Below are 21,442 nucleotides of genomic sequence, written 5' to 3'. Positions count from 1 at the left end.
AAAGTAGATCCTTCCTGGCTCTTTGGCGGCAGTGTACAGTTTGCTCTGTTCAAAAACCTTTAAAGGAACAGCTCAGCTAAACAGAGAGAGAGAGAGATATTTCAAATGGGCATTATTAGTGTCATGTCAGGATGTTGTTAGCCTAGCTTAGCATAAAGACCAGGGGGCAGAGCGGAAGAGACAGGAGCCTGTCCCTCGTCCACAGGTCAAAAAACACATGCTGATCATCCTGTTATTTGGAGAACGGGACGCTACATGTAAAAGAAGAGTTACCCCAGCTCAGCTTGGTACACTTGTGGTGAGTCTGTTCTTCACAGCAGGAGTCTGTAGGAGACAGCGACAGCGTTAAGAGCTACATCCTCCACAGACGTCCACATGATTGACAGATGACCATGAAAACTGTACAGCTGCTCTGCTACTCTGTGTGTGTAGTGTGTGTATGTGTGTGTGTGTGTGTGTACGTGTGTCCCTCTGTACAAACACCTGGTCCAGTATTCAAACAGTAAAACTTGAGAGTCTGTGTTTCCTCCTCTTGCTCTGCAACCGAGCGTGACGGCGGCCTGAGGCAGGAGGTGGAGGACTCAGAGCGGGCGCCGTGCACTTCCTGTTTGTCCGTCCTCTGCAGCCTTGCGATCAAAAAAAGCTGCAAACCTGCCTCAGCTGGTTTCATCCAAATCGTCAACATGTGTCTCACTCCTCCTGCGAACAGGTGGGAGTGGTTCGATCCGTTCGCCCCCCTGTGTGGGGGAAGTTTCTGGTATACGACCCTCTGAGCCAAAATGGCGTTGTTTGAGTGAAAGACCCCAAAAATGGGTCAAAATGGTTCCTCCCCTCCTCCCCCACCGCCCCCTCGCTGACAGGCCCGTTTGGACCGATCCAGCTGTGTCATCGGGGTGTAAAGTTCACTGACCCTTCTGAAAAGCGTTCCCTCGGCTCAGTCGTGCCCCCCGTGTAGGTCCGTTGGCGGGTGTGTGGGCGTCTTGGCGGGGGGCAGCGGTCTGGGCGGAGGAGCCGGTTTGGTTTTGCCCCACTGAGGGCTCACCGCCGGCCCGCCGCCACCTCCACCGCCGCCTCCCCCTCCCCCTCCTCCCCCGTCGCTCTCAGCTCTGTCCGTCGACAGCGGGGGCGGCGGCGGCGGGAGGCGGGGCAGCGACATGGAGCCGTGGTGGTAGTGGAGGTGGTGCAGGTTGTGGCGGTGGGGGTGGTGGTGGTGGTGGTGGTGACCCGGCGTCACCGCCAGGGGGGGGATCCGGGTGCAGGAGGAGGTGGAGGAGGACGAGGAGGGGGGCGGGGGCGGCGGGGGCGTGAGCGTGGCCGGCCGCAGGCTCTGGATCCGCCGGCACTCCTGGCAGATCCGCACGTGGCTGCAGCTCTGCAGGAAGCTGCGCGGCGGGGCGGGCGGAGCCACAAGGGTCGCCGTAGGAGGAGGGGGAGGCGTGCTGCTGCTGGCGGTGATGTTGGCGCCCAGCGGGTCCTCCAGGAGCCTCTGCGGCCCCGGGCCCAAATCGGGGGGGCCTCCTGCCATGCCGCCGCTGCCGCCTCCTCCTCCTCCCAGCCCGGCCAGCCCGCCCGTCAGCGGGCCGGAGCCGCTGTACAGTTTGCCGTTGCTGAGACGCATCTCGCGGACCAGGCGGATGGGGCGCGGCGCCGCCAGAGCGAGGCGGGACGGGTGACGCAGGACTCCGCCCCCGGCGCTGCTCAGAGGCCGGCGACGACGAGAGCGGGAGCTTTTCTTACAGGAGACGGCGTTACGAAACTCGGTCAACATCTCCTGACAGACGGACACCTGAGAGAGAGAGAGAGAGAGAAAGAGAGAGAGACTACATCTTATTATTATTGTCAACATAATATTTAAAGGGATAGTTCAACATTTTGGCAAATTGGCCCATTGCCATAATCCCTATAATCTTAGCAGTAGGTTTGTTACCTTTAATTGTCGGTGCAAGTTATTTTTAGAACGGTGCAGCAGAGCCATGAGCTGCTCAGAGCTACGCTATGGAGGCCAATGGGATTTCTTGGTTTCCCTCATCAAACTCATCAAATACACAACACAACAACTCCAAAACGCTCTGGTGGACAAGTTGTGACCTGCACATTCACCACGCTATGAGATAATAACGGAACGTAATGAGACAGAGTTGTTTTAGAGGCAAATGCAGAGACTGCTTGCTGAAAAACTGTCCCTGAAGACAAAATGTTGAACTATCCCTTTAAATCAAATTTTCTGACATGTTAAATGACACATAGATCTTTCTTTTGTCCTTGATTTGAAAAAATCTGCATCTGGATTAATGATGGTGATAAAGCTGAGAGAAAAATGTGAGTCTGTGTGTGTGTTCATATATGATGAGTATGTGTGTGTGTGTGTGTGTGTGTGTGTGTGTGTGTGTGTGTGTGTGTGTGTGTGTGTGTGTGTGTGTGTGTGTGTGTGTGAGGAAGATGTGTGTGTGCTCACACATCGACACATTATGCTCCGGGTGTTTTTATCTGAGCCAGTGTTAATGCTCTGCAGCTTCTTGCCTCAAACCAATGTTATCTGTAAATATGGCTTTGTGTGTAATTGTGTGTGTGTGTGTGTGTGTAATTGTGTGCGTGTCTGTGTGTGCCTGCCCTATAATCTGTACTATAAAAAAACAGCTGTGGCAGAAAGTCAAATAAATGACAGATAAAATAAAGAGCGAATGAAAGTCAGAAACAAACTGCATCTGCAGAGGACGAATGAAGGAACAACAGACTGACGGCTGGAATACAGATAGATAGAGAGAGAGAGTGAGAAAGAGAGAGAGAAACGTCCCTGATTTCTGTTTCCTGAATGCAAATTCTTTTCTCTGCTCTGATGTGTCTTTCAGGTTCATATCAAGTTTCACTTTCAGGCCACACTGCAGATTTTCACATACTGACTTTTGAATTTTTTACATAACAGGAAAACTGGCACACATTAAAGGTGGATTGATATTAAATATGAGGCAACCTGTTGTTTTGACTAAAGTCGTACAATGTATTCAAATGTATTTTCATATCATAGAAGCAGCACTGTCTCCCCTCAACAAGTCTGTTTCTGTCTTGATGTTCATTATCAAAATAAAAAATGAGTTATATTATCATAGTTAGTAGTCTTATCTTTAGTCTTGTGTAAAAAGTGATGCAGACAACATTAATGATATAAAGTTGAAGGGGGACTGGACACAAGGAAAATTATTTCAAAATAAAACAGGAAATCATGACATGAATACAAAGTCCAAACACATGAGTAATATTTCACCCTAATAAACTGATGTTAGAGAATTAGCTTTTAAATTATAGGAACAATAAAAGGTTAAAATTGAACTTAAAACATTTGTTTATAATATAACAGGTCTGGATATGGTGATGGTAATGAAACCTTGGCAATAAATGAAGCAACTTGTAAACAAATGAGTGTTTTTCCTGCTTTGTGAAACCTGTGCTTTGTGCGACACTGCCCTCGTGTGGCCAAGAAATCAACTGCAACAAAGTAACACAGGTTAAATATGTTGGTGCATCACTCAGCTGGAGAGTCTTCAGAAGCAAGTAGATTTTGATTACACCATCAAATGTGTTGTATCATCATTTCATCTACACAACACACAACAACAACAACCACAACAAGTTAATGGAGCCATTCAGCAGAATGGACGAGGTTAATGTGTGACTCTGGATGAAGCTCATTCACACAGGTGAACAGGCGGGCGACCTACTGAGGTGTTTGAGTTGAGGTTGAGGCCGGGGGCGGGGCAGGAGGAGGAGGACGAGAGAGGAAGAGGAGTAGGAGGAGGAGGAGGATGGTGAAGGTTTACCTCGTCCGTCTCAGCGCTTCGACGCGTCGACCACACAAACTCCATGATGGCCACGAAGACGGCGATGATGAGGCCGCAGATCAGGACCACGAAGATCCCACCGATGTTCTCCATCCCGAGACCTGAGACACACAGAGAGTGACGGTAACATGGATTTACACGGTAAGTCTCATTCTCATATTAGTTTCTCATAGTCACTTAAAGCTGTACAGAAAAGAAAATTGAATTTGAGCCCACTGTGGGTCCTAACATTAGTGTAATAATAACTAATCTATCAGACAATGTAGGCCAAACTTTGTGCAAAATTCTATTTTCAAGTAAATCCGGGATGAAAGTGTGGTATTTTTTTCCGCATTGGATAATGCAGGCGCACAAATTATGCGTCAGCCTGCGCACGATTCATCAGCCACTGATATTGGATCCGTCATCCGTCAATCAAACGTCTGTACACACAAACACACACGGAGCTCGGTCTCGCCCCAAACACTGAATATCCCGCCCGCTCGATGACAACTCGGCAACCCGTGGAAACTCGGCGCGACAAACAGGACAAACGGCCATTTCTGAACACCTTTAAAGGTTCCCAGAGTTAAAACACACTCAAACAACAAAATAATGTCCATTGAGAAATTAAATGTATGAGACCAATTTATTGATCACTATCAAATAAAAACACAGACACTAGGAGGATCTACGTTGTTTACGAAGTTCACCATCTTAGTTTTAGCAAATTTATAAGCATGTATTATTATGCAACTTAATTAATTAATTAATTAGCTTTCAACAGAGCCTACAGCAGCCCCACAGGCTCTGTTAATCTCTACTAGGCATATTAGCCAGCATGTTAGCATGCTCACACTTAGCAGTTCACCATCTTAGTTTTGTTTGTTAGCGTTTAGCATGCTAATGTTTAATAATTAGCTGGAAATAGAGCCTACAGCCATTAGCAAATATATTATAATACAATGTTTCCAAGTTTTCCATGAGTTTGGTGTGCTAGAAAGCTAACATTAGCTGTGAAACCAACTGAAGCTGATAATTATATAAAAAAAAAACACAAAAAATACAATAGTACAAAAAAAAACTGCTGTAAGGAGAATTTTCCTCACAGTTTCTTCCTAAAATTGTATAAAGGAACAGTGACACACACCTACTGTACACTGTGCAATAAGGAGACATTTTATTAGTCTTAATAGGTCTGTATAGCATCACAATAGCTTCACACACACAAACACACACATACACCGCTCTGGGATTGAAGACAGCTGTAGAACAGACGACAGAGAGCAGTGGATCAATACTCAGAGACGACTCACGTTCCTGTTACAATCGACCGATAAAAACATGATCAGAGAGAGAAAATCGATGAAGAGAAACTTGTCTCATCTTGTTACAATAACACACATCAGGGGAAAAAAAATGTTAGTGATAGAAAGTCGTCATAATCGAAGAAAAATTGACCGACGCAGAGACACAAGACACTGGTTGATAATTGTCTGTCTCATGAAGACAAGCAGGGCATCAGGACATGATCTAGCCTCATCACTCCCTGGATGTTTTGTTCACCTTGTTGAGCAGCAAGGTGGATAAAGTACCTGTTCAATAACTTTTGTTCAATAAAAAATAAAAAAAACCTCCAAAAAGTGTCTCCACAAACACACTGCAGCTGTTTTTCCTGCTCAACATCTGGCCGCATCCACCTTCCTTGAGTGTGCTGACTCTGTGTGTTACATGTACACTCACACAAGTAAACAGTTAATTGTTGTGCCTCTTACAATGATTGCACCATCTGCTGCTGGAGCTCGTCTTGTGTGTGTTTGCTTTTTTTTCTGTGTGTGTTTTTTGTTTTTTTGAGACCGGCTGGGTGTTCGGTTTCACATCTGAAGAGAGTCAACAGATTCATCCACGGCAAATTTTTAATAATCTGCTAATCTATACGTTCTATATGCAGAATTTCCATTGTCGTCCTCTTGTCATTAATACAAACCTGCAACTTTAGTGCCACATCTCACTGAAATTCCAAAATAAGGAACAATTGTCACTTTTTTTTATTTTGAATGGAAGCAGCAGGTATCTCCAGCATCTGCTGCTTCCAATTGATATACTCAAAACTGCATCGCTCCACAAAAAAGTCAACTTTACCAACTACCCATAAATGAGAAAAAAACAAAACCTGATTTTTTTTTCTTTTCGCAAGGTTCACTGCACAGCTGCACAAGTCAATGGATGCAGCTGTTACTCCTTCATTGTCCAGCTGTGATCTGTGTTTTGTCTTGATTGAGGCGACGGCAGTCAAACCCGAGCTCTCTCACACAGGTAGAGGAGGAAGAGAAAGGAAAGGAAGGAAGTCGTGTGGTTTTCCAGTGTGACCCTCTCTGCTTCAATCCAAACTGCAGCCACAGATGAGCTGGAGAAAATCACTGAGTTTCTGAAACAAGACTCATTCGCACAGAAACACAGAAGTCAACACACCCACCTTTGGCTCGGTGGTCCTCCTCTTTGGGACACTGTCCTCCCTCCCACCAGCGTCTCTTCAGGATCTCCAGCCTGTTGCTCTCCTGCATCTGTAAAATCCCCAGAGTGATCTCGTCTCTGTACGGAGAGCCTGAGGTGGAACCACAGAGGAGAGAAGACACAGGTTAAAGTGTTGGATTCACACGACTACAGACAGAAATCAATCTCATTTACCTGCTGCTGTTTTTTTATTCTGTATTCTGGTTCTAATTTATGAACAGGCCATGTTAGTCCAGTTTAATTTTGCATTCACTTGTTCGATCCAGTTCCTCTGTTGTCTTTTATTTCCGATCCTTCAGTGGTCATATGACCTGACAGCTCAGTCACTCATTGGACAGATCATAAGATCATTATGATCATGGGGCGACAAACAACACAGCATGTTTTGTGTCTCTTTGTGATTGTTTTACATCTTTTTCTTCTGTTTTGTGTCCCTTTTTTTGTAACTTTGTGTCTCCTTGTGACAAACGTGGTTCTCTCACCTTTGCTTTAACTCCTGCAAAACAGCTGGACCAGTAAAAACTGTCATTAGAGTGTATTTAAAATTAAAATTCAAACAAAAAAAAGGAAAGCAACCAGAACAAAGTATTAAGCTGTGATTTAAAAGCAGTGACAGACTCAGGAGACCAAACAAGGACGGTAAATTGTTCTGGAGTTTGGGGGCTGAGGCTGCAAATGTCCTTGATTTGTTTTGGGGCTTCATGATTGGTCATAATGTCTATTACCGAGACATCCTGTAGTTCCTCTGCTGTGATTCCACACCCTAAACACACACACACACAAGGGTCTACTTGGCAGCAGACCAAGACCCTCGTTGTCAAGTGGTTTGGGTCTGTGTGTTTAGTTTAGTAGCTGTGTGTGCCACAACAAAGCACATAAACTGGGTCTATACACAGTTTGTTTGCACGGGAGGAAGGTCGGAAAAACGAACTAGGTGATGTGAAGTTAAACAGTGTAGGTCTGAGTTTTACATCTAATTATATTAAACTATAGAGTTTGTGTGTGAATCCACAGAGGCAGGTGTGACACCGTGCAGCAGCTTCAGCTCTTTAATTCAGGCGGTAACAGCCTCAGTTCACCTGCTTCACCTCTGCTTTGTTAAACGTGTGTTGAGCCGCACTAACAAGCTCAGCGGGCTGACATGTTAAGAAACGGAGGTGAAGCAGCAGCTGCATCTTTTATCCAAATCAAACATGTCCTCGCTCTGCACCTGAGCTCAGTGTTCATGTGTTCATGTGCAGCCGCCTGTTAAAACTCAGACCTCTGCAGCAGCAGCAGCAGCAGCAAACACGACTCTGAATCCTAGAGTTTATTCTCAGATCACTAATGTTCAACAGCAAATATGCTCTGGTCTGTTAGAGACACATGTTGCACATCCTCCTGCTGCTGTTTAAAGGTCATGATGTTGACACTCCTCTTGTGTTTAATCTGAGGTGTTGATCCATAAGAAGATATATTTGTGGGTGTGTAGTGTAGTTTTACATCTCCTCTCTCAGGTTTCTCTCTGGTAACAACAGGTCAATGAGCCAATCAGAGGAGAGGAGGCCCTGAGTCTCTTTTCTGATTGGCCGGCTGACAGTGATTTGTTGAGTGGTCAAATATGAATAAAGCACATTTCATAAGAAACACTCATAGAAATCAAACCCTGCAAGACTGGATGGTGGGTCCAGGTAGGCGGGGCTTGGTGTATGGCTGAAAGCCGCTGTGTTGTGACATCACAAAGTTACAGAAGTCCTAACAGCTGGTTTTAAGGCTCCGTTTCTGAATATAGGCTGTGTGCATTTTAATCTATTTGCTTTATAATTATTAAAAAAAACAACTCTGAAATTTATGTTTATACAATATGGGACCTTTAAAGGGATAGTTCACCATTTTGGCAAATACAGAGACTGCTTGATGAAAAACTGTCCCTGAAGGCAACGTGCATCAGCGGTTTTGCATGATTTTATCTCTAAAACAACTTTGTCTGGTAACGTTCTGTTATTATCTCATAGTGTGGTGAATGTGTAGGTCACAACTTGTCCACCAGAGCGTTGTGGAGTTGGATTGTGTATTTGATGAGTTTGATGAGGGAAACCAAGAAATCCCATTAGCTTCCGTAGCATAGCTCTGAGCAGCTCGCGGCTCTGCTCCACCGTTCTAAAAATAGCTTGCACCGACAATTAAAGGTAACAAACCTACTGCTACGACTACAGCGATTATGGCAATGGGCCAATTTGCCAAAATGTTGAACTATCCCTTTAAATAAAATTGGATGGTGTAACACAGCTAAATTGAATACTAACTTCCTGACAACACCAGCTACACACAGTTACTGGTTGCTACCCCTCTTTGTTAAAGCTACATTTCCGTTTCTTTGTGTTAATCTCCATCACATTGTGCTGAAACTACTGGCTTTGTGTTGACTTGCAATTTTCCCTGTTGGATGTAGCGCAGCAGTGACAGGTGAACTTGCCTTCATGGCCGTTGGATAAAATCAAGACTGTAAAAAAAAAAGAGTCTGTCCTGCAGTGTTGACTATTGAGAACTGGAGCCAATCTTCTCCCTTTCATGACAAACAGTTTGTGGCTTTAGTTCGATATTGTGAAGGGAGTCAATGACCTGAGGCACCTGATATGATTGAACTGAAACCACCATCTCTCTCACAGTGATTCTGTTGCCAGCTCCAAACCCAAAGGACTCAACCCCTGAAACCTGCATGTAAAAAAATCTGCCTATTTAGTTCAGGATTCATATGAAGTGAAGCAGCCGTGCACGTCTATCTCTCTCTCTCTCTAGACACTGTTACAGAAAAGTGTTGACTCAGCTTCACGCTGATATAAATCATCCTGGTCCCTGTCATTAACAGCTGTAAATTAGCCAACCTTCATCCCTCCTCCTCCTCTCTCGCCCATTCATCTTCTTTTTTCACTCCGTCTAAATGTGACACTGACTTTCACGGCGGTGACTGACGGCAGGAAGCGTGCGTTTCAAAGTAAAAGACAAGTGAAGTCCCGGAGACAGTGATGGCACTTTAACTGGTTCGATGCTCCATATTTCACAAACACAGATTGATTCATTCTTTCCCTCCTGACTTCCTTTTCTTTTTCGTTCTTAACAGAACTGATGTATTCCTCTTTTATGGGGGGGATTGGAGACTTAATTGAAGTCTTAAAGCCAAGTACCTCATTTGACAAGTTTCCAATACAGATGGATATCACTTCAGACATGAACTCCTCTTTTTTTCCCCCCTGTTTCCCTTGTTCTTCCCTCTGCTCAGTCTCAGTCTGATCTCAGGCTCTTTCACAACTTCTCTCTCCCCCTTTATGTTGCATATTTTAAGTTTTCAATTTCTAGAAAGTTTTAGTTCTCAAGACACTTTAATGTTTAATACTACTAAGGGCATTTGGATAAGAATACACATATTTTAAGTAACACTTAAATCAGCCACAAGACTCATCTGAGGCACTCAAGGAAAAAAATGTTAACCCTCCTTTTGTCCTCCTGGGTCAAGGAAGGAAGGAAGGAAGGAAGGAAGGAAGGAAGGAAGGAAGGAAGGAAGGAAGGAAGGAAGGAAGGACACAGGGAAAGATGGGAGGAGAGAAGGAAGGAAAAAGGAAGGAAAGATAGAAGCAGGGAGGAAACAGATTGGGTCAATTGGGTCAAATAGGAAGGAAGAAGTAAGGACGAAGGGAAGGAAGGGAGGGGAAAAGGATTGTGGAAAGAAGGAAGGGAAAAAGGAAGGAAAGAAAGATGGAGGGAGGGAATAGATTCGTTCAAGGAAGGAAGAAGGGAGGAAAGAAGGAAGGGAAAGGGGAGGAAAGAAAGATCGAGGGATAGGGAACTGATCAGGTCAATTGGATCAAAAGAGGAAGGAAGAAGTAAGGACGAAGCGAAGGAAGGAAGGAAGGATTGTGGAAAGAAGGAAGGATGGAAAAACAGAACAGATTGGGTCAATTTGACCCAGAAGGACAACAAAAGGGTTAAAGCAAATTACATTTAGTTGGTTTTAACTTTTAACCTGAAACCCAAACTATCACTTGGCCACTAATCTAAGAAATCCTATGATTAAAAGATGAGAAAACTCACATACAGCTTATTGTAGGGCTTCATGTTCTGGGTTATTCTGTTGAATGACCTGTTGTACTGGAATCGGATTTATTTAGGACAAATCCTAGGCACTTCCTCCTTAGAGAGTTTATGACAAGTCCAACTGAGAGGTGACCTTGACTGGACAGAGAAAACCTCCCAGGCCAAGAAGTGGATTGAATCCACCAAAACTTTATCCCTAAGAATGAGCTGGAAAGAAGTAGCTTGGTCCCAGAGCACAGGAGCCACAATTTACCTCCAAAGTATTAGCGGCTGAGTTCTCCATGTTTTTAATAGCAATCAGCGGAGTCGGTGTGTGAGACGACCACCCAACCGGAGCACCTGGTGACTCTGCTGCTTTTATTTACATCACTTAACATGTGGGCTGACTGACAGGCCGGTCGCGCTCAAAAAACCCTCCTGCTGTTCCCTTCCCTCTCTCCACATCTGCTCGTCCTTCCTCCATTAACTATGCTAATCTATGCACTAATACTTATCACTGGGAACAAGTCTGTGGCAGACGACAAGGTGAGGGGCCAGGAGCCGGCGAAAGGCAGCGAGGGCGCCAAACTGGAGTCAGGATGGGTTGAATTTGCCAAGAACAGCAGCTGCACAAAGAATATGACCCGGTTAACGGCTGCAAACTGAACCGACACACAAGGTGACGGGAGCGCAGGAAACACAGCCTCAATGTATTACACACAAGATGTGATGTGACAGCTGACTAAACACATCCAGGATAATGTTTCCACTTCTTCTCCGTGAGGAATTACAGCACTCAACTCTGGGATATACAGTTTTTGAGTCATTCTTAATTTATGTGAAAGGTCCCATATTGTATAAAAGAAGATTTGCACGTCTCTATTGATTATGAATCAGGTCCAGGTTGAAAGTATTAGAGTCTCAGTTCACAGGGGAATGCACACAGACAGTATTAAGAAAATAAGCCTTAAAATGAGCTGTCAGGACTTCCTGTAACTTTGTGATGTCACAAAGCAGTCACCACTCAGCCATGCTCCAAGCCCCGCCCACCTGAGTGTTTGCCTAAAAATCGTGTATGCTTTCACTCAAAAAAAAAAAAGTCAAGCCAATCAGAAGAGAGACTCAGATCCTTCTCTTTCCCGATTGGCTCCGTGATCTGTTGTTAATTGAGGCCAAGGGAAGAGCTGTAAAACTACCCTGTGATGGTTTTTGGTTATTAAAACCACAAATATCTTTTTTATGGATCGACACTCCAAAACAAAATCCAAGAAAAGTGGAATATCTGGCACCTTAATGTTTGTACTGTTGTTCTCTTTAACTCTCTGATTTTCACAAGCTCGGAGTTCAACATCAGATTTACGTCTTGACAACAAACAGTGTTTCCCAGACGAGCAGGGAGCTGTAAGAGCTTTTTACACCTCTCTCTAACACATATGCAAGTAAAAAAATACCTTCAGGCTTTGTGGTGGTTTTCAAAAAGCAGCAAAAAAAAAAAGACAAAGAGACAAACAACCAAGACTCTTGCCCAGAAGTCTTCAGGATAAAAGTCACATCTCTATAAAAGTTAAGTAAAAAATGTCTTTATGAGTAAAGCACTCCAGTGGATCACGTCTCTAAATAGCAACATTATTTGGATTTTGTTGCTCAAAGCTATAGAAGCTCTAAAAGCCAAGTGAAATATATACGTATATTTTTTGACTGAATCGTTCAAAGTTTTTATTTTCTCTGGAAAGAAATAGAAAATAAACTTAATTTGCTCGTCAGGGCTTCTGTACAAACCCAATCTGCTCCGACTCCTGAGATGAATCCTATACAGGCCTGATCACTCTGCAGGAAGCTCTTTCTTTACACACCGCCGACAATCCAGGTAAAGAATCCAAACGCATCACATTGTGTAGACAGAGCAAAGACTGTGTGTGTGTGTGTGTGTGTGTGTGTTTGTTACAGCAAAGTAAAAAGACAGAAACATCACTCGGCTCTGGCTTTGTGTCGGGCCTTTGATGTCGGTCAAATAACGGCTGAAGTGCGCTCTCGCCTGAGGCTGGAAATCAGCCGGTGTTGAGAATGACTCTTTACTCGTGGCTGATTTATCTTTGCAAAAAAATATTTCAAAGATCTCCTGTCACTTGTACATTTTTGTGAAATAAAACAGGCCGTGTAGCTTTGGTGGATCTGTTTTCAGCCTCCTGACTGCCGGTCTGACTCTCGTTAATCAGGGTCGGGCTCGTCCGTCCGTCGGTCCACTCACCCAGAGGCATGCCGATGCCGTAGCCTTTGGTGTCCAGCAGACCTCCGATCTGCGTGAGGTTGCAGTTGAGGCTGCGGTAGTACTCGTTCATGGTGCTCTCCATCAGGAAGGCGTACTTGGAGTTGAGGACGCGGGCGATGCCCTCTTCCGTGCTCTTCACGAACACGCTGGGCTGCTTGGAGTACATGTAGTTCCACATCCGCTGGTACGTCTGGTACCTCGAGTTCTGGAGGACGAGACGCAGGAAAAATAACGCACAAACAGCGTCAAGCAAGACAGAGTTTCTCAACCAGGGTACTTGGACCCCTAGCGGTACTTGGTGTGTAAAATATTATTTTATTGAGTGACCTTTACGGACATTTTTCATTTTACGGAGCCATCATTATTGCCTAAACTGCAGGAGCTAAGCTAAGGCATTTTTCCCAATCCCATCTGTTTTAATGGGAAACTGGTCATATTTTAATAAGAAACCACATTTTGATGGCTTTGATTCACTCTCTCTTGTCTTTTTAAATTTACTGCATTACACTGTAAAGTCTAGACTTCCTGTTCACATATGAGCCCCAACCCTTCCATAGCGTTTCAGGAGATAGTCTCCATTACTTTTTTAATTGGGCTTTTATTTTGAAATATCACACAGAAAGATGGCGTGCAGCATTGAAATCATCTATTTGACTTCCTAACCATTAAAGAGATACTTCAATCGGATACTTAAATCGATAATTCACCAATTGTCTACTCACTGTCATGCCAAGGAAGGTTTTGGGGAACTTTATCAAAACGCTTTTGGAGTTCCGGGGAGGTTCGGCTGGCAACGGATTTTCATATAATGGCAACAGATTGTGGTCACTTTTGAATCGTCCAAAACACACACACTATGAAACATCCAAATACCTCCATACTGCTCGTCTGTACTGACCCAAGTGTCCTGAAGCCGTGACATGAAAAAGTTTTTTGGGAAAAAAATAATTTGATCTCTGTTTTTAGCCTTGTTGTAGTAGTAGCTCCCAGTGGCTGCGCGAGATTTGCTGTGAGATGTTCTTCCGTGTTTACATCATACATCCAATGGTTTACAACGACGAATGCACATCTTGCAGTAAATCAAACATGCACAAACATCAACAGAGCCACTGGGAGCTACTACTACAACAAGGATAAAAAACAGAGATAAAATTATTTTCTGAACAACTTTTTCATGACACTTGGGTCAGTATGGACGAGCAGTATAGAGGTCGTATTTGGAGGTATTTGGATATTTCATAGAGAATTGGTGAATTATCGATTTCGGGTGAAGTATCCCTTTAACAAATATGCAAGGATGCAATTAAAATGACTTTTTCTACTGTATTTCTGTCAAATTGGTAGTGGTGGGGGGCAAGCGGGGTTCTTAGAGTTGCGAAAAAATAAGCACAGTGCCCCGAAAAGGTTGAGAGCCACTCACGTAAGAAATAGTTTGTTTAAAGTCAGAAGAAAAGGACTGAGGGTCTCACCATGAAGAAGGTCATGGTGGAGCCCCCGTGGATGGTGCCATACTGGATGTTGGTTTGGTCGGCCAGGTCGTCGGCAGACTCGATGGGGACCTCCATCCTCTGGACGGTGAGGAACGCCGCCAGGTTGGCCGTGTAGGACGAGATGATGATGAGGGTGAAGGCCCACCTGAGAGGAGAGGAGCGGAGAGGAAGAGCGGCGTTAACCTTTATTTACCCCGGCAAACTTCCACACACTCTCTCTCTCTCTCTCTCTCTCTCTCTTATTTATTATTTTCCCCTCTCCCTTTCTGTTCATTAAGAGCTGTGAGCGGAAAAAAGCGAGGGAGTGAGAGAGAAGGAGAGAGAGAGAGACAGATGGAGAGCTCGGCAGGAAACGTCAGGAGTTTTAGGTAAAAATCATCAACCTAAAGATGAACTCGCTGCTGCAGAGACGAACAGGATGTCTCCGCTGCAGAGGAAATGAGACGGAAGTGATGAGCAAGGGAATTAGGAGGAGAGGAGGGGATGGAGGCAAACAGAGAGAGAGAGAGAGAGGTGAAGAGAGGAGCTCCCCTCAATGTCGTTGAATAAATGAAACGTACTGTACACCACATACAGAGTCTCTGCTCATCACTGTGATGTCTAATGAAAACAGATCAGTCACCACAGTCGCGTGCCTGCAGCCTACGACCTCAGTCAGTCAGTCAGTCAGTCAGTCAGTCAGTCAGTCAGTCAGTCAGTCAGTCAGTCAGTCAGTCAGTCAGTCAGTCAGTCAGTCAGTCAGTCAGTCTCTTACAGTTTGCGCCACGGCCATCATGACTTTTAACGGGGCTAAGTGCCCGATGAGGCCGAGAGCTGTCGGAGAAAAGATGCTGATGGCCTCTCCAGTCCCTCCAGTGTCACTCCACCATCTGTCTCACTGCAGCTACTGGGACTGAGGGAGGAAGGGAGGGAGGGAGGGAGGGAGGACGAGAGGGAGGGAGTGGGGAGGACAGGACGGGATGGGACGGGAGTGGAGGGGAAAGAGAGAGAGAGGAGACGGGTTTTGGGAAAGAAATGGTGGTTTTCATCTCCACGGACAGGAAGAGGACGGAGGGAAATATTTGTAGATGGTTTATGTTCAAATATGAGAAAGGAGGTGAGGAGGTGAGAGGGAGAGAGGACATGAGGAGGAGAGAGGAATTGAGGAGGAAATAGGAGGTGAGGAAAGAGAAGGAGAGAGGAGGTAAGAGGGAGAGAGGACATGAGGAGGACAGAGGAGGTGAGGAGGAATAAGGAGGCGAGGAAAGAGAAGGAGAGAGGAAGTGAGGAGGAAAGAGGAGGTGAGGAGGAGAGAGGAATGAGGAGGTGAGGAGGAAAGAGGAAATAGGAGGCAAGGAAAGAGAAGGAGAGAGGAAGTGAGGAGGAATGAGGAGGTGAGAAGGAAAGAGGAGGTAAGGAGGAAATAGGAGTTGAGAGGGAGAGAGGACATGAGGAGGAGAGAGGAGGAATGAGGAGGTGACGTGGAAAGAGGATGCAAGGAGGAGACAGGATGTGAGGAGGAATGAGGAGGTGAGGAGGATGCAAGGAGGAGAGAGGATGTGAGGAGAGAGGACACGAGGAGGTGAGGAGGTTCAATGAACATAAAACAAGAAGAGAAAGCGACATCATCATTTTCACACAAGAGCCTCTTTACCATCTGTTCACCTTCAGCTGATTCTCCTGAGGGAGTGAGAGGAGGAGGGAGGAGGGGAGGAGGGACACACACACACACACACACACACACTTTTTCTCCACAATGCGGCGAGCGGCGGCCATGTGAGCATCACTCACCTCAACACTTCAGTCACTGTATCTGTGCAACCGGAGGATATTTAAGCATCTGCATGTACTGAAGACGAGGTCAGATCAGCTTCCTGTCTCATTCAGAAAATCCTCCCTTGAGAAGTTGTGAATTTTATTTTATTTTTGTATTCCTTACTATACATTTTGATTTGTACCAGTTTGTTCTGAAGCCGGTCGAAAGACGGTTGTTGCCTTGGTCACTATAAAAATAAGTGTGTGATGCTACAGTACCACACAGCAGGAATACCTCATCTCCAACTCTAAATCCCAAACAGCCAACCAAACAAATCACTCCATTTATCAACCGCCGGTGTCTTTTATTTATTGGACGAGAGCGTCTCATCGCTTCGAGGTGGACGGAGGCCAAACCTGCCCAAAGGTGATCAAACCTCAGCCTAGCTCCTATCTGACAAAGAGAGGGAAAAGTGACCAGTAAAGAAAATGAAAGCTCTAGCCTTTACTAACTCTCAAACTATCAAACTGTCAAACTGTGGCTCGGAGCCATCTTGTCTTTTTAAGTCTTTGATAGACATCTGATCGGGCCAATCAGCTGCATAACATGCGCTCTATTTCCTGCCAAGATAAACAGGTGCAATTATTATTTTTTCAATGCTGATAAAAGAGGTGATTGACTCACAGAAACATAATTTCTTGGACGCAGGGAATCCAAGTGTGACGCCCACACGCTGATAGACTTATAAAAGCTTTTACAGGAAGTGGATTTTGATTATATTGTCCTTTTATTCTGACTTCACAAAAGGAAATGACAAAATGACCTGAGGGAGCAGAGGGATTTGCTTTTAATTATGAGCTTTTGTTTAGTATTGCTGTTGTTTAGTTTGTTCTTTTATCCTGTGTTCAAAAATAGCCTACCGTAAATTCTCAAATAGAAGCCCAGGCTACTTCAACCGACCCGGCTTACAGTATATGTGATACAGGCGTCTACATGGCTTTTATTTAAATTTGAACAAATCTTATGCTCTGCAAAGATGGAAAATATTCTCATATCGTTCTGTTCTTACTAAAGAGTAGGAAAAGAGTAAGAATAGAAGGAAAGAGAAAAGGAAAGAGCTGGATCTGGAGCACACATTCATTTAGAAGTTGGCACTGATTAAACTTCTTACAAATAAATGTGTGCCCCAGCCATAGACTGTATTCAGGCCAAAAATTAGCCTAATGCTAAATGTAATACATTATATATGTTTTATTCTATTCTGAAAGCCCTGCTCGGTGACTTTTGGTTGTTTTTTTTGGTTGGTCCCTCCCTGAAGAATTAATAAGGAAAGTTGTATCGTATTGTATTGTATTGTATTGTATCGTATCGTATCGAATCGAATCGTACCGAATCGAATCGTACCATGCCGTATCGCATCGCATCATACCACACCGTATCGCATCGTACCGTATCGCATCGCATCGTACCGTATCGTGTCATGTTGTATCGTATCGTATCGTGTCGTATCGTATCGTATCGTACCGCACTGTATCGTACCGCATCGTATCGTATCGTATCGTATCGTATTGTATCGTATCGTATCGCACCGTATCGTATCGTAACCTTTTACCTGTTTTACCTTTCGCACAAGTAAAGAAAGACAACTAGTCAGAGGTCTGGAACAAAACAAAAAAAAACCCTGAGTGATTCTGTTTCCTCCTCCTTCACACCCTCCACCTCAGTCCTGCTGGATACCAACCAAAACCTTAGTGTGAGAGTGAGTGAGCTGCAGTGTTGTATCTTCATCTTCAGCTCTGTTTTTTGTTTTTTTTTGTTTTTTTTTTACTGACAAATGACTGTAAACACGTGTCTGGCTGTGAAACCTGTCACCACAGACAGGCTTGTTAGTTTTTCTTCCAAACTTTCACTCCCTCCGCGACGTGGTGCGTTCACACTCTGCCGCTGACCTTGCTTCACTTCACACCCACACTTCATCTGCTTAATTGCGTTTTTTGCTGATTAATTGCTGAACTTGAGCAGCGACCGACGACTCTGCAGGGAGCGCAGGCGAGTCGGAGGCAGGTATAGCTACATGTACGACCAACCACGTAGGATTAGATCCTGTCTACGCTGGAGGAGGAGGAAGAGGAGGAGGGGAAGCGTCATGAGAAGATGTGGCAGCTAAAACAAGACAATGATAAACTTTTGGGTACCAACCAGACTCCGCTGACGCAGCGTGTGGACAGAGCCCGGGGCATGATCTCTGAGCCCTGCTGCATGAAGCCGCCCACTGGGAACCACAGGCTGTTCCCCAGCGTGTACTGGTTCTCCAGGATGTCCCGCCGCTCCCGCAGGCACGGGTGAGGGTTGTACCATTCATAGGGGCTGAGCCTTGAGAGAGAGAGAGGAGAGGTCACAGTGAGTTCCTTCATCCAACATCACCAGACTCCATTATCACTAACACTTAAATTCATCTTTTACAGTTCAAATACAAGCTAACAGCATTTTTATTTTGCCTTTACAAAGTGCTCTCTCCCCGACAGCGAATGCACCTTTTCTCACACACAGTTAAAGTGTAGAGGCAGGAAACAGGCAGAGATTCATTCAGACATCCAACACAAAAGGAAACAACATAATGACTGTGTTTACAGTTTTAAACCGTTCGACTGAATCATTTTAATGTTCATTTTAACATTATGGGCAGAGAGAGAGCAAAGTGGCCGACAGAGCTTCACTCACTGAGATAGAAACGCAAGCAACAACAAACCACAGCAGCAGATGACATGTCATTTTGCCGTCAAAACACATTATCAGCTATAACTTTTATCAAAGCCACAGCCAAATGTTTATAAACCAAACACTCTGATTTTCTGGTATTTTACGCTTTAGTCACACACACAAAGACAGGTGTGTTACCTGGCGGCGAGGAAGAGGACGCAGCTGACGGCGAGGTAAGCCAACAGCATGAAGAGCCAGACAGCCGGGGAGAAGGGATCCAGGAAGGAGAAGTAACCTGGTTTACGACCCTGAGAAACACACACACACACACACACACACACACACAAAAAAAATATTAAAGTTTAACAGCAGACTTGAATGTTTTTATTTCGTACCATTACAACGATACTCTATTTATCTTGTTGTTTTTCCTTTGGTGAGATCGTTTTCTTGTCTCCATGAAAATGAGAGCGGGTGGTTTTTCTTCTTCTTTCAGACAAACAACACAATTTCAGATCAGAAAATGCTCATGAGTCATTTTTAAATGCTTATAAATGACTGACTTGTTATTTATTTATGTGTAAAACTAATGTGCCTAACCCTAAAGTGGGCCCCTCCCCCCTGACTTTTCCACTTTTTTTTCTAAGACTACGTATGTATTATCATTTTTTATTTAACCTACTTTGTTTTGATGCTAATGCAGCATTACTATGAGTATTAGTCAGGGTCTTACGCAGAATAATTCAGTCATACAAAGATTAGACTATACTGGGGTTTTTGTGGGCCCCTAGAATTATCATCACCTTTCTCCCCTGTACAACGGCCCTGGCCTGAGCCACAACGTTGTGTTTTAATGGATAAGGATGAATCATTTCTCTATTTCCCAGCATCAACACAGAGGAAAAGTAGTTTCTTTAACAATTTCACAGGATTTGGTTGTAATTACAACATAAACCATGACCGGAGTTTATCCCCTCTCACTGCTGAAGCCCAGTTTGGTGGATCTTGATTTCTGCCGAGCCAGCAGACAGCAGCCAGGGTGGGGACGGGGTAGGTGACAGATTTTTTATTTTTTTTTACGCACAATTCTGCACTCTGTCATGTGTATTTACTGATTAGCGCTGCTTCTGAACTTTGAATTTAAGTGGAAAAACATGAAGTTTAACATCAGTGGAAGTTCTCATGTCTGCAGCTGGCAGTGGTGAATTGTGATAATAACCATCTGTCAGTCACTGCTGCGCACACACAACTGTCAACGTCTCAGGCTTAGAAACACAACCCTGTCTCTCAGATTGACAGCCATGTATTTTGGAAAATTACAGTGTCGGAATTGGATCATTTCCTTTTCTTTCTTTTTTTTTCTCCCCCCCCATCTTCAGCTTGTCACATTTTCTCAGCACGTAAACCTGCAATTGGAATAAAAACAACAAAAACACGATAAACCAGTAAACTGCAGTTACAAGCTTTTCAAGTGTTAATGTCTGTAAGCTGATGTTCCCCGGTGAGTGGCTTCCCATCGACCCATTTCATCACCTCCCCTCCCTGCTGTTTATGATGCCTCCTTCTCCCCCCGTCGTCCCCTGGAAAAAAGGATTTGGCAGCGAAGAGAGTTGAGGAAACTCCCAGATTGGACCCAATTAAAGCAGATGACTGGAGCTGTAATGGAGGCAATCAACTCTGTTCCTGTGTTTTTCTTTTTTTTTTCTCCACTTTGGCTCATTTAAAAGAACACCATGTGAGGTTTGGCAAAGGGCGGAGGAGATTATCTGATGTGAGGTTGCTTTTGTTCCTCGGCGCCCCACGTAGTTAAAGCTGGATCACACGTTAAAGGAGAGGGTGGCAGGTGCCAGCAGGTGCATCCCATCGACTCCCATCAGCCCTGTTTTGAATCTATAAAGCTTTTTCTTTCACATGCTACAGTGTGTTTTCGTTCTTGTTTTTGCTTTCTCCCCATGCAGCCTCCAGTCATTTCAAAATGCTCTTAAAGGAGACGATAAACACAACTATTCACATTTTTCCCTGCCAATGTCAGTCTCATAGAGCTGAAGTTGCAGTTGAAAAATACACTTAGGAAAAGGGTTTTTACACTTTAATCTACTGTGCACATTAAAAAGATAAGGAATGTTTAAAGGGGAGTTATGTGTTGTGATGTTGAGGCTAGTATACGTGTATTTTGGTTGCTATAATTTAAAGCAGAAGTAAGTGATATATTTGTGTTAATATAAGTCTTAAATAGTTATATCTTCCGACAGCAATCACTTACATAGAGTGTTTGGACCGAAACACGGGTCTGTCAGTCACTCTGCTCTGCTCTGAGCCGAGGAGAAAACATTTATCGTATCCTACAGTTTTTATCCAATGAGGAGAGAGAACGGCATGCAGGGCTGTGTGTGCAGCCAAGGGACGCCGTGAATGTGGTGACGTAGGGACGAGGACTGTTATGGTGCGTTCAAGGCAGCCCGTAACTCGTGTTTTTCCGACCTGTGAAGTCGTACCAGTTCGATCTGGTACGAGTTCACGGGTCGGAAGTTACGAGTGGCCGTTATAGTGACTTTCACCAGTAAAAAAACAGGTCGGAAAAACACGAGTGGGTTGCCTGGAACGCTACAAAGTCGTAAGTTGTGAAGCTGAAGCTGTAATTTACGGTTTCAAAAGCCTGCCTGGAACGCAGCATTAGCCGAAACGACCGGATCGCTTACTTCTGCTTTAAGCTAACATGCTAAATATTGCAAACATTAAAAACAATGCTTTGTCTAATATTAGCCAACTGTTAGCTATAGCTGTAAAGGTACCTTAGCATTGTGAATATTACTATCCTACTCCAATAGACAATTAAAGACTTAGTTGTGACTTTAAAAATTAGAATTAC

The 21,442-nt window shown here is 44.4% G+C and overlaps 1 protein-coding gene across 1 annotated transcript in view; it reads right to left on the bottom strand.

Annotated features, from left to right (window-relative positions):
- Positions 1-934: 934 nt before the first annotated feature.
- The window catches only part of LOC310993913 (glutamate receptor ionotropic, kainate 5-like), a gene marked incomplete at its 3' end in the record, with an annotated part of 88,378 nt that continues 67,870 nt past the window's right edge, over positions 935-21,442 (bottom strand). Inside the window, exons 13-19 of the mRNA XM_083982391.1 lie at positions 18,772-18,881; positions 18,073-18,246; positions 14,118-14,283; positions 12,628-12,853; positions 6,292-6,420; positions 3,816-3,937; positions 935-1,786 (exon numbers count right to left, since the gene is read on the bottom strand). Of these exons, the coding sequence (XP_083838517.1) occupies positions 935-1,786; positions 3,816-3,937; positions 6,292-6,420; positions 12,628-12,853; positions 14,118-14,283; positions 18,073-18,246; positions 18,772-18,881 (1,779 nt within the window). The remainder of the gene's footprint in view (positions 1,787-3,815; positions 3,938-6,291; positions 6,421-12,627; positions 12,854-14,117; positions 14,284-18,072; positions 18,247-18,771; positions 18,882-21,442) is intronic.

This window comes from Trachurus trachurus (genome assembly GCF_905171665.1).
Source record: "Trachurus trachurus genome assembly, chromosome: 11".
Classification (NCBI taxonomy): Eukaryota; Metazoa; Chordata; class Actinopteri; order Carangiformes; family Carangidae; genus Trachurus; species Trachurus trachurus.
Note: the sequence above shows the minus strand (reverse complement) of the source record. Positions and strands in the feature narration are given on the sequence as shown.